At 37.0% G+C, this 13,090-nt stretch overlaps 1 protein-coding gene across 9 annotated transcripts in view; it reads right to left on the reverse strand.

The window, feature by feature from the left end:
* The window catches only part of Eps-15 (Epidermal growth factor receptor pathway substrate 15), a 73,143-nt gene that overhangs the window by 30,418 nt on the left and 29,635 nt on the right, over positions 1 to 13,090 (reverse strand). For 8 of the 9 annotated variants that reach the window (XM_076183916.1, XM_076183914.1, XM_076183917.1 and 5 more), the window contains 2 exons: positions 4,950 to 5,115; positions 316 to 345 (listed from right to left, as the gene is read on the reverse strand). In XM_076183916.1, coding sequence (XP_076040031.1) covers positions 316 to 345; positions 4,950 to 5,115 — 196 coding nt within the window. The remainder of the gene's footprint in view (positions 1 to 315; positions 346 to 4,949; positions 5,116 to 13,090) is intronic. The other variant, XM_076183915.1, reaches the window with a different exon arrangement.

Here is a 13,090-nt window from a genome sequence, read left to right on the forward strand (position 1 = left end):
TTTAACAAATTTTATTATTTTCTTCCTTTTTCATACAAAGAGAACTAGCAAATGACAACTGCTCCCCTTCTTTCTCTTGCTGGCTATTGACACAGAACAGATCCACAAAATAAACAACAAACCAAAGTTTCTTTCCAGAGGGCTGTATGGGAGGGCCCAAAAACCAGTACTCAACATTTATTTTTCACCTTATTTGTGTGGACTGGTTAATGACAATAGAAAATATACAAAAGTGTCATGTCTATGTAGCTAAGCATTAGCATACTTCAAGCACTATACATGAGCACAGCTCAACTAGGGATGCATGCACCATACCTCCTTCACCATGTCACCAAGTAGATCAACCTGAATTCAGTAGATGTGTAGGAAAAATAAAGAGAACCAATCAGGTGTAGACCAGAAAATATTAAGAGATTTGAAGAAAAATAAATGAAAGTGTAAACATTCTCGCATCATGAAATCAACTGTTACATAAAAAAAAGGGAAATGGTTTTTTACTACAGTGACATAAAACTGCAAAAGGCTTTGGTAAATACATTCACACTGTTAAAACAACAATTACCACTGTACAAAAGAAGACAGACAAGATGAGAAAAATAAATGTCTGAGGAAGTTGATCAAGATTTAGAAGAATAGAGAGAATATTTCCAAGAAGTCTAATCATTCTCACATCATAAAACAATCATTTGTATGAAAAGAGGAACTAGCTGGTTACTACATCCACATAAACTGCAAAGGCTTTGGTTACAACATTCACACAAGTTTAAAACACTACAATTATCAGTAAGCAACAGATGAGGAAGGCGGAAAAGAAAAAATATACAGAAAAGATCTGCATACTGTACAAAGGTTATGTATACATTGCAAAGTAAATTTGTGATTTCTTACATATTTTACTCCACAGATTTACATTTAATGTTTCAAAACTGTACTTTGCATTCCAAGACATTTTCTAGTTTCATATTATTCAGTATTTCAATTACCTGTTGGTAATGAATAATACATATCTTTTCACTATAATTATCTTAAATTGTTGACTGTAATCTTCAGTCCCTATTACCATTAAATTACAATCTGCAAAAACATAGTGCAGTCACATCAATACTACAGAACATACACTACTAATTACACACAGTAAAGCACACTAAATACATCACCAGCACATGAGGATTTGGTTTGCAACAATCAGCATCAATGGGACCTTTCGCAGTGAGCAAATTGATACCAGACACCGCCAGATTTTGTAATTCTTGCCGGAAAATAAATACTTTTTTGGGCAAGTTTTATAAGCTTACAGAGGTGTATCATTGTACATTATTGTGTCTGAAATTTAAGTCAATTAATTTCATGATTGCAAACGGCATATAGCATTGTTTGAGCCTCTATTTATCACAGATGATATTCGTAAAACAGCCTATAATTGTATCAAGCCAAGCAATTTGTCATTTCCACCGACTTCAATGGACGTATACTGATATATACTTTCATTTGAATACACCAAGCAATAGGCAAATCCATGTAATGTATCGAAAATATAATTTTGCATCGAAGACTTAATTTTTTCGGTACGATAAACTTTCTCTCTTATTTTTTCTTGAATGACATGCAGTTTGCCATGGCACACGTAAAATTAGTCGTCATATTTGTTTGAAAATAGCTCCCAGCAGATCTAAGAGGCTATTCTTTACAAAAATGTCATTAACTTCGTACGACCGCCACCACTGTTGTTATTTTTTATCTCACTGATTATCTTCATATACAGGACGTGACAGTGATATCCATTATTTTTCAACACTCTCAGATAAAATGCACAAACCGAAATCAACATCCTCTTATTTTTACTGCTCATAGTTACTTCAGAAAAATAATTACCTATTTTTAGTTTTACCTTATAATTAAATTAACAAAGCCTTATCACACACCAGTAAGTAAAAATTATAACATTAAGAGTCATGTTTTTAATTTTAAATACATTTATGCAGCAATTTATGGTGTACCTTTTTTTAAATATCGGTTTCCAAATTAGCTAAGTCACCCCTTTGCCTCGTGAAATCCGAGACAATTGAAAATTCTAGCGCTAATAGGAATCTACGAGCCTGACTGCAAAAGGTCCCATTATAAATACCAACTTAAACATACATACCAAATGGCCTTTTCCTCATTATAAAGGGGGTGGTTGAGTCAAAGCATAACCACCTGAATCCCATCCCACATACATCCAAAACAGATTCATAGCCCCTCCTATCTTTGTACCTACCACACTGCTTAGATCAAAAGCAATGCACTCAGAAAACTCTTCTTCACCACGGCTCAACAGGTTGAGCTGGTCTGCTCCCACCATTTCATTATATGATGACCCCCCACCACCACCAACTCTCATCCACTCAAAAAAAAAAAAACTTATGGAGCAGACATTAACATCCCTTTAGGATAATGAAAGACATGGTCCAATATGTTATTCTTATCCCTTTTTTTTTTTCTTTTCTTTTTTCAAAATGGATGGGGGGAGAGGAGGGGGGGGGGTTGCCATATAATACAGTAGTGAGAGCACATCTCTGACTGTTGGGCCCTGTTGTGGAAAAACAGTGTCTCAATGCACTACCTTTGACCTGAGCAGTTTAGCAGGGCGCAGAGATGACCTTTCATCCATGAGGAGCTAAGATGGCAGGGATGACAAATGGGTCTTGAATAGGTGTGGGTTAGGAGTGGGCTTGTCCTTTGACTAATCCATCCCCTTGTAAGGGAATATATATGTATATGTATAAATTAATAAAATAAAAATGCAATACATTCTAGACAGCCTTTTCTTGACTTCTTTATTGTTTTGAAGTCTTGAACCTGTTTTCATGGTGATTTCAAGTGCTACTAGACAATCTTATCCACCTAAGAGAAACCCCTGAAGACATTAATGGGGTAAAACCATCTTGATTAATCCTTTTAGTTTTATATGTAACTTTTATGCTGATTCCAGCAGCAGCCATGCAATTTTTTCAAGTTGTAGGAAGCCCCTCAAAACCTCCAGACAATGGCAGTTATTATGTATTTTTTCTGGCTGCTTTCAGGTTATTTTATTTAAATGTTTGAAAACCCTGCTGTCTAAAGTAAGGTCCATCTCACTACACCAGTGAATGGCAGTAACCACTTGTGCAGTATATCTGAGTGCTGGTTTACTCCACTACTTCATTATATGATTAACCACCCCCCCTACAGCATCCAATCAAAAAGTTTACAGAGCAGACAAGAACATTCCTTGAAACCACATTTCTTCCCCCATTTACAACCACTCTCAATTCACTCCTCTCTCTCGCACTCTACCTTCCTTAATTAACAGACATTTCTCTTGCATTCATTGATCTGCTTCATTTTTGGTCTTCCTCTCAAGATTACTCCATCCACTTCTGCTTTCCATATTCTTTTGCTAATCTTTCCTCATTTATTCTTTCTATATGCCTACACCATCTCACCACTCTTTGACCTAACCTTTCTTTCATCCTTTTCTTTTCTTCCTTGGGTTTACTAACAGGCTCCCATAATTTTATTCACTCATCCTCAGTTTCATCCCTCTTTACAAAAATATTTTAGTAGTTTCCATGTTTTACTGATCATCTCATCTCATTGTGCCATGAGAATGCAACCTGGCTTTTAGTGGTCATACATCTCTCTTTTTGTATTCATCAAACCTAAACACTTTTACCTATTCACATGCACTAAAGTTGGTTCCCTTTAACCTTTTTCTCTCAACTTTAATCTTCACTCTTTTCTTCCAAAACATTTCTCTCCCCCTTCTAAAATCTTTGAACACCAACACCATCTTAGATCTGCTCTTCCCTTTGTTTCTCTCACCTTGCAATTCATTTCAACCCTCTTTACTCTGTACATCTCATAGGTCTCCTCATATCTTCCTTACAACCATTCCTTATACACCTCTTCCTTATGCACCTACCACTGTAGCACCCACCTATGCATGTCCCACATGTGGGCAAGCCTATCAAGCCCAGATTAGTCTCACCTGCCACCTCCATACCCACAATCACAGATTCTAAACCTGAAGCCAAAGTCAGTCATCTTTATTAATAAAGGACATTATTATTATTATTATTACTATATACCTCTTCACTACACATCTGAATACAGTTCCTTTTGTTCCCATCCTTTTCATATCCGATACCCTCCTTCAAATACGCCCATTCTTTTTTCATTACCACTTCCCCTTTGTTGTCCACTACATTCCTTTCATCTCTATTTTGCCTGGCATTCATCCTACTTCCCATTCTCACTCAACTTACTCACTTTCAGTACCTCTCTGCTTACTCCCTTCTCTTATTTTCACTTTACATTCACTCTCAGTCTTCCTTTCACCAGATAATTAAATATTCCACTGCTCTCTCCTCATAATATGTTAATATCCAGAAATCTTCCAATCATCTATTTGAACTCCACTACAAAATCCATTAGTGCTTTTTCCAACCCTTCCACCAAATATCCTGAACCATGTATACTTGTATCTTTCTTCATAAACAATTCATTCTTAATTAGCAAGATATTTTCTTCTAATAGCAGCTATTAATCATAGTAAAAGGAACCATTAGTAAACATATGAAAAGTTAAGAAGTAATGCTAGTATCAACATTATGTGACAGAGTACTGATAAAAACAACAATACCACTATTTTACAACAAATTCTTTGGTCTTCACACAACAATCTACCTTTTCATATACTAAACATTTACTAATGATTTTCATAAAGGATTAGAACAAGTATAGACCAAATTTTTCATAACATAAATTCTATGTATTTCTAATCCTCTTGAAAATATTTCACAGGAACTATCCATTCAGAATTATAATGGATATATGATTCCATCAAAACCCCCTAAGATTTTTGTGTTCTGCAGATTTATATACAATCTGGTGAAATCTAAAAATCTAAACTCATCATCTTTACTTACGTTGGACACGTCTCCAGATGGTTTTGGTCGCATAGTAGGTGGAACCATCTCTGGGGTGAGAGTTGCAGGAGGGTCAACCCCTGCTAGCTTCTGTTGAATAAGCCACATAGCCAGAGCAAACTGCTCTGAAGCAAGTTTTCCTGTCTGTTTCATATCACATAGGTTCCTGCAAAGATATAAACAATACAACATAAATCACATTACCTCTTATAGAACATCCCATGACACACTATACAAAGGCCCTTTCTCCTTTATGTGGGATGGGTAGCCAAATCAAAACATAACCGCATCATAAATAAAACCCAGTCAACCATCCCTCCCATCAAAGTACATCAGGGATACTAAAAATATCTACAAATACATTTCACAAATGTATTTATCAACTCCTCCAAAAAATATTTTCTTCAAGTACATGAACTAACATTGGTACATTTTCATCTTAAAGGTGTTTGATTATTCATTTATTCCAATGAGAAAAAAAAGTGAGAGCAAGTACAAAGTATTCCCAATTATAACACACCATCATGGAACCATATTTTTTTTAACAAGTTCTGAAAGGAAATCTTCAAGAAAATATACATTTCAGTACATAATAGGAAGAGTAGCAACAGACCCGAGACAAATATCTGTCAACACTTTACAATATAATGGTAGATATTAATGAATTTCTTTCAAAGCAACTATGAAGATGTGGGGGTCTTAAGCAATCAAAACTTTCTGGAGTCCACAGTTCACCCCCCAGTTCATGACAGTTTATTACCATGTTGAACAGTGAGAACTACAACCAGTTTTGATCAAACTCATCCCATATATCCTTGACCTTCTAGCCTTTACTTTTAATCTGTTTTAATATTTCAAGTATTTCTGTAATCTTATTTCCTTATGACACCTTGCAATCTACTCCTATAGACAATTCCAGGAGGAAGAGTTTTGCTTGATGACCAATATCAAACTATGTTCTTGGAGCAAGTGTAACAGCACAGGATTTGGGATATTTTCAATGTTTTAACCAAAAAGGGGCACTACTTGCAGTAGCTTCCTACTTTACTGTGGAATAATTGTGACCTTTGAAAATACCTCATCCCTCTGCAACAATAACAAATAATTCACCATTTTCTGAGACTAAAAAGTAAAGGTTACACAAGGGAGTAATTGTGGCCACAGCTATGTATGGAGCAGACTTGGAATCTGAGAAAAGAAGAAAGGAACAACTTAAATATGTCTGAGATGAATTCGAGAAGTATGGTAGGCATTACGAGGATGAATAGAGCCAGAAATATGGTGGTGAGCCAAAACAGGAGTGGATACACACACACTGGGTAAGGTAAATAAAAATAACAATGATTTGGCAAATGAAAGGTGTGAGTGAAGAGAGACTAGCAAGAAATTGGAACTGAATGTAGTGAATTTGAGAGGAAGATCAAGGAGGAGGTGAATAGAGGGTGATGGAGGCATTGGATATAAGAGTAATGTCTGTCATACAAGAAAGAAAAGCACAAAACAAAGGCAGTGTTGGAGAGAGGTTGTAAATGGAAGAAGAAAAGAGATGGCCCAAATGAATGTCATTCTCCTCTTCTCTACATTTTTCTTAGTAGATGAGGGAGGGGTCTCATGATTTAATTAAACAGTGGGAGACAGATGGTGCTTCATCCACAAAACACTAAGATGGGAAGGACAGTGAGTGGATTTTGGATGCATGTGGGATCAGTGTGGGATGGGTGTATGCTTTGAATTGAATAGCCCCCACAAGAGGAAAAGGCCCTTTGATATAACCATATATAAAACTCCCTACAGTTGATCAAGCAATGTGACTCATAATATGCATACTTAAAATTCTTTTTAGTTATTCATACCTGAGAGTACTGGAAAAAAAAATTACTGGGTCCCAGCTCATGTTGGGGTACCAGGCAATGAAGCACCTAATAAGCTATCAATTACAACACATCCATATTAGGGCACATACACACTCAAATCACAAGAGTAGCACTCCAAAACTGACCACCAAACTTCTAGACATCAGCCCTACTGAATGGTTCCTCTCACAATGGGCAGAAGCCACACTAGTGTGTCAGCACTTAGGCCAGTATCAAGCTTTAAAACAATACCAACACAGAATAGGCCTAGCCACATAAGCAAATTGCCCACGATGCAATCACCACACAGATGACAATGAACACTTCATCCTATGCTACCTTACCAAGACAACAAACACAATATTTCTTCCTTGAGTGACTTGAGTCAATCAGAAGTCTGCTGCCAGTTGCCTTAGCCATGGGTCTCCTGCAAGAGACACCAGGGGGCAACAGCATGGCTTATATGCTAGCAAAGGAAGCAACCAATAATCCCATCACATTATAGTATACCACTAGCCAACTTTATCCCACACACAAATTCCGAGGTCCAGCCTTCCTGGGAATTCAGAAAGGAACTTACCACAAATAATAGTAATAATAATCGTTGCCTCTATTTTCATTGACTGGAAACCCACAGCCCCACAGTGGCTGGCAATGGTCTCCATACACCTCCCAGAGATCTCTGGAAGAAACTTGGGACTGTCGTTTGTATTGTTTTAGCATGGGATTCTATGTCACTGGCTAAAACCAGTACAAGAGCACCAGTTGCCAGTTCTCAGCTATCCTTATGTGAAAATGATGGAGGAAGTATAGCACAAATTGATAGAAATGAAAGGGCTAACAGGTTTAGATGTGTTATGGAGCAAGTTGAATATATATAATCTAGGGCAACAACATTAATGAATTTAAGGTAAAGTTTGAGAATCAGAGGCAAAGTGGTGGGACCCCATGAGCACACCTGACCCAGTTTATTACAAGTAAACTTATATATATATATATATATATATATATATATATATATATATATATATATATATATATATATATTATATATATATATATATTATATATATATATATATATATATATACACAAAGCCATAAATCCACTCCCACCCATTCCATCCCCACATACTCCACTCCCATTCACCACCCCTCTTTCCCTCTTTCCTTGGCTTCTCCAGGATGATGGGTCATCCCTGCATCTTGCCCATTGCCCCGAGTCAGAAGCAATGTAGCATGACACAACACATCCACAGCAAGACTGCTTCATTTAACCAGCAACCCCCCCTCTCTGTCCCTTCATGCAGAAAAAGTGAAGATGGGGAGAAATCTATTTGGGCTGCATCAAAATATCATTCATACATACTCCCACACCCACCCACTCCATTCCACATCTTCCATACACAACCATTCTCCACTCACCCCTATCTTGTCTTCTTCCTTTCTTCCTCAACTGTCATTCACCTCTTTCCCAATGCCCCTTTTACCCCATCCATCAATCTCATCCTTGGTTGCCCTCTCATGTTCACTCCCTCCACATCTGTCTTTCACACCTCTCTTGTTAATCTTTCTTCACTCATTCTTTCCCTGTGTCCAAACCATCCCAATACTCTTTCATCAACCTGATATTCCAACTCCCTTTCCACCCCTGCTCTCCTCCTCATCTCCTTGTTTCTCACTCTATCCAGCCTAGTAACCCCTATCATACTTCTCAGGGATTTCATCTCAAACACATTCAAACTATTCCTCTCTTTTGTTCCATGTTTCTGTCCCACACAGTGCTGTCAGCACAATCACCCCTTCATTCAATCTCCTCTTACCATCCATTCCCAAATGTCTATTTCTCATTACACTTTTTAATCCTCCAAGGTATTTACTTGCTTCTATCAATCTACAAAGGCACAAGTAAATAAATATATAAATAAATACATACATACATACATACACACACACACTAGGTTGGAACTCTACATGAATTTGAGGCTAGTTATGATAAATTGAAGAGCAGGAGATGGGATCTAATGAGCATTGCTCCTTTCCTGTATACTTTGATTAGGTTAATACAACTACGTAAATACATACATATACATACACACATGCAAGCACAAAAAGTATGCATGAAAAGCACACTCAAGCATGCACACACACATACACTCAAAGGTACCACGACAAAAGATTAATATGAAAGTTAGAAAAAGTAGGAAGCCTTAAAAGGAGTATATTGGGATGGGTAAAAAGACAATAATACACTTATGAGAACAGTAGTGAGACATGAAATGTCAAAATGGAGATAAGTGACTAGTGGGGTTCTACAGGGCTCAGTTCTGGCACCAGTAAGGTTCCTATTGTACAGTAATGATATAATAAATAAAGTGAATGATGACAATCTCAACAGAATACAAAGGGGAGCAACAGAGTGGTTCACTGCCTTGTAGATAACCCATACAAAGAGAAATGAAGCACTCTACATGTAAATAATGAAGGAATGATGAGATGTAGTAACTTAATTGTGGTTTTCAGGTCTCTGAATGGGATGGGAGGACCACATCATGAGGTCATGGAAACAAAATTAAAAAGACCAAATGTTTCTCTTCCTTGGCCACATCCCATTATCTCGCATGTTTGCATTTCACAATGCTTTTCAATATACACAAATCACACATGTATCAAATTTTATATGCTAATTCTGTGGCTATGAGCATCTGTACATGACTGATGAACATGATCCTAGCAAACAATTTTTTGTTAAGTAGAGTTCATGAATTGGTACAAGTAATAAAAAAAATAGTCATTGAGAAATAGACATTCATGTCAGGAATTTTATACCAGTTCTCAGATGGGTAAAAAACAAAATACCCAACAACAATACTGCATTACCAGCAAATTATGCAGGACAATTTACATATAAAAAGTACATGACTATGTTATTCATATATACAATTTCCCCTAACTCTGGTATCTCTCCATATCAGGTGGAATCATTCACCCGAATTAAAATATATATCCTTAACACTTTTGGGACAAGGAAGAATTAGCACTTCACCAACTAATCACAGAAAACTTACCAACACTCCCACATGAAAAGAAAAACAAAAACAAAAAATCTAAAGAAAAATACTGAGTCAATAGAGGATGTCAAACCTTAATAAAAACCCTCCCCTCACCAAATAATCAAATGTATTAATAAATACATGCACATACATTTGAAATTATATTACAGTAAACTCTCATTTATTCAGCATCCACAGGATTTTAAACTCCCAGTTAAATAACCTTAGTAGTTAAACAAGAATTCCCACATCCAAATGTGGGAATATGCAGGTACACTGGCCATTTAACGTTTCAAGCTCAAAATTATCTTCTTTCATTTCTCTTCTGTGGGTGACATAGTAGGAAGCTCACAACTTACTGATTGCAGAGAAATACATTATGGGTGGAATGGTAGGAAACACAAAACTCGCATATTACGGAGAAATACTGTTCAGTATGGTGAGAGGCCTATGCCAGGAGGCACAAAGCTGCGGCCAAGTGCAGAGAAATACTGTACTGTACTAGATTGTTTACACAATAAAAATGAGCTCGTAATTGGGCAAGCAGCACCTACTGCACATGGTTGCCACAGCAAAAATTAACCATCATGTTTCATTCAACTTCCAGTTAAAAATACCAAATCTGCCAGTTATTTGAATTCAGCCACAAACTGCCGGTAATTTGAGAATGACAGTTAACTGGGTACCAGATAAACAGGAGTTTGCTGTAAAATTATGAAATACACTGTACACCAAATCATGTATGAAAGACAAATTATGTTAAGGAATTAGTATCGTTACACAAGACTTTATATTACACTTATCTGAAGTTAATGTTTAACCTGTCGATAATGTTATGTTTATTTTCTGGCTGCTGCCAGGTTATTTTGTTTAGCTGAGAGGACCAATCTCCGAACCACCATTTAGGGGTTATGGCTTGTTTAGATTTCCTCATTTTAGACCATGGAGATCATTCTTACACATTCTTTCTGGCCATCACTAGGTAATTATGTTCAGCTGACGACACCCGTCTCCATCACAGTGACTCAGGGTTAAGAATTCCTTTTTATTTCAAGGCAAAGAAGATTCTCCAAATGAACAGGCCAAGGCAGCTGATAAAACCCTCCACCTTTATCATCAGCACCCTCAACCTACACATATGGCAAGCATCATACCCTATCTTTTTATACAGCTCCATAAGTTTTCAATGGAGTTGCAGTCAGGCAATGCTAAGCTAGTCAGCAAAAGATACTACAAAGCCATAATCTAATTTCACAACTTCTGGCTGGTAAACATGTGACACGCAAACATTAATTACTATACAGCTTTGCACTGGGTCTGGTGCAGTATTTGAGATCTCATGGCATGTATCAGCACTTCGTATTAGAGCAGTACTCCTGTTTTCATGCCATAACCAGATGTTAATGCACATTTCAACTCTTGGGTCATACCTTGTGAAAGCTCATCTTGTTTTCAGTGCACATCACAATTCTCAGAGCAATCAAGACCCAGGTGATAAAACTTTTGAACCAAGTCATCTGAAGTTTTCATCTGCAAGATGTATAGATTACCTGATGTAGTCAACTGAAATGATACACAAGTTATGCTATCCCAAATAAAACAGCACTGGAAGACTTACCCACTACATAATAAATAACTGTGATGCAGTGGAGGTAATGCCAATTTCACTTTTAACCCTAATCCAAATAACTTCAAACATATAAGCCACAGAACTGCCATGTATAGAATATCTTAACATGGAATGCATAGGTTGTTAATGATTACCATTCAGAAATGTTGTTGGCCTTAAAATTAAGGCACACACAAAAAATTATTTAATAAAGATCATATATGCTTTGTCCAAGATTTCTCTATATCCTATTTGTATTCCCTTTTATATTAGTGCCTTGTGATGATCTTTGTCCTCAACCCAATGCCCAGGTCAGAACCAGATACATGGAAAAGGCAATAAGTGAATAGAAAAACTAAAAAACTATAAGCCCAGGTTTGATCTCAAACGTACCTCTAAAACACCTCAGCCCTATTGCAACAAGGGCCTTGACTGATACTTTCTACAACTCCTATCTATTCATTTATATACCAAAAGGCTTCTTCTTCCTCGTATGGTAAGTAGCCAGCCAAAACATGCACCCACCCTCCACCCATCCCACACCCACTCCTCAATACCCATTTGTTTCCCTTTTATCTTAGCTCATTGTTAGAAGGGCCATCCTTACCCCTACAGCATAGGTCACAGGCAATGCATCAAGGCACACCAGGGCCTAGAAATCTAATATGGTTTACCCCCACCACTTCATTTGCATGACAACCCTCCTTCCTTATTCTATAACATGTAAGCAGAGAATACTATAAATCCTTTCAGGCCATGTCAATGTATCATCCATTCACAACCAATTCCCAGTTACACCCATTTCTTGCCTTCTCCCTTCTCTCCCCAAGAGACATTACTCTTTTACCCAAGGCCTCTGATCCTGCTACAAGCGCAGTGTCGTTAGCAAACAACAACTGGCTTATCTCCCACTCTTCTCCACTTTCTTTAACCATCTCCAATCCCTGATCCATTACCTCTGCATTTACCTCACACCACCCCATCCATATATAGATTGAACAGCCAAGGCGACATAACACATCCCTGGCAAAGTCCCACCTTTACCTCAAACCACTCACTCTCTCCATTTCTGATTCTAACACAAGCTCTACTACTCTCATAAAATCTCTTGACTGCTCTTAAGAGCTTTCCTCTTATTCCATATATCAACTCTATTTAAGAGCTGTTTTAATCAAATTAAAAAATAAATCACCAAACAGCAAAATTAATCTATCAAAGTTTCCATTGAAAAAAAAAAAATAATAATAATAATAATAATAATAATAGTAGGCCTTACTTCTGATACTATATGACTTTCAGCCCACATCAAAGATCTGACAGTAAAAATCAAAATCAACAAGAAAATATACTAAAATCAAATTACTGATGCATAGGCCCTCAACCCTACTCACCTATCTCCTAACATCATGCAAATAAAAAAATTAAAAATAATAACATAATAAAATAATCAAGAAATAAATAAATATATTGATCTATATACCATGTACTTTTTCCCTTTTATAAGGGAGGTACCCAAGCCAAAAATCACATAATCACATACTCCCATCCACCACCCTTTCCTCCCTCTTATCTTAGTTCCTTGTGAATAAAGGGTCATCCCTGTATCCCACCCACTATCCTGGGTCAG

The sequence above is a fragment of the Oratosquilla oratoria genome, chromosome 4 (genome assembly GCF_046742065.1).
Source record: "Oratosquilla oratoria isolate Oo_2021 chromosome 4, ASM4674206v1, whole genome shotgun sequence".
In the NCBI taxonomy this organism is placed as follows: Eukaryota; Metazoa; Arthropoda; class Malacostraca; order Stomatopoda; family Squillidae; genus Oratosquilla; species Oratosquilla oratoria.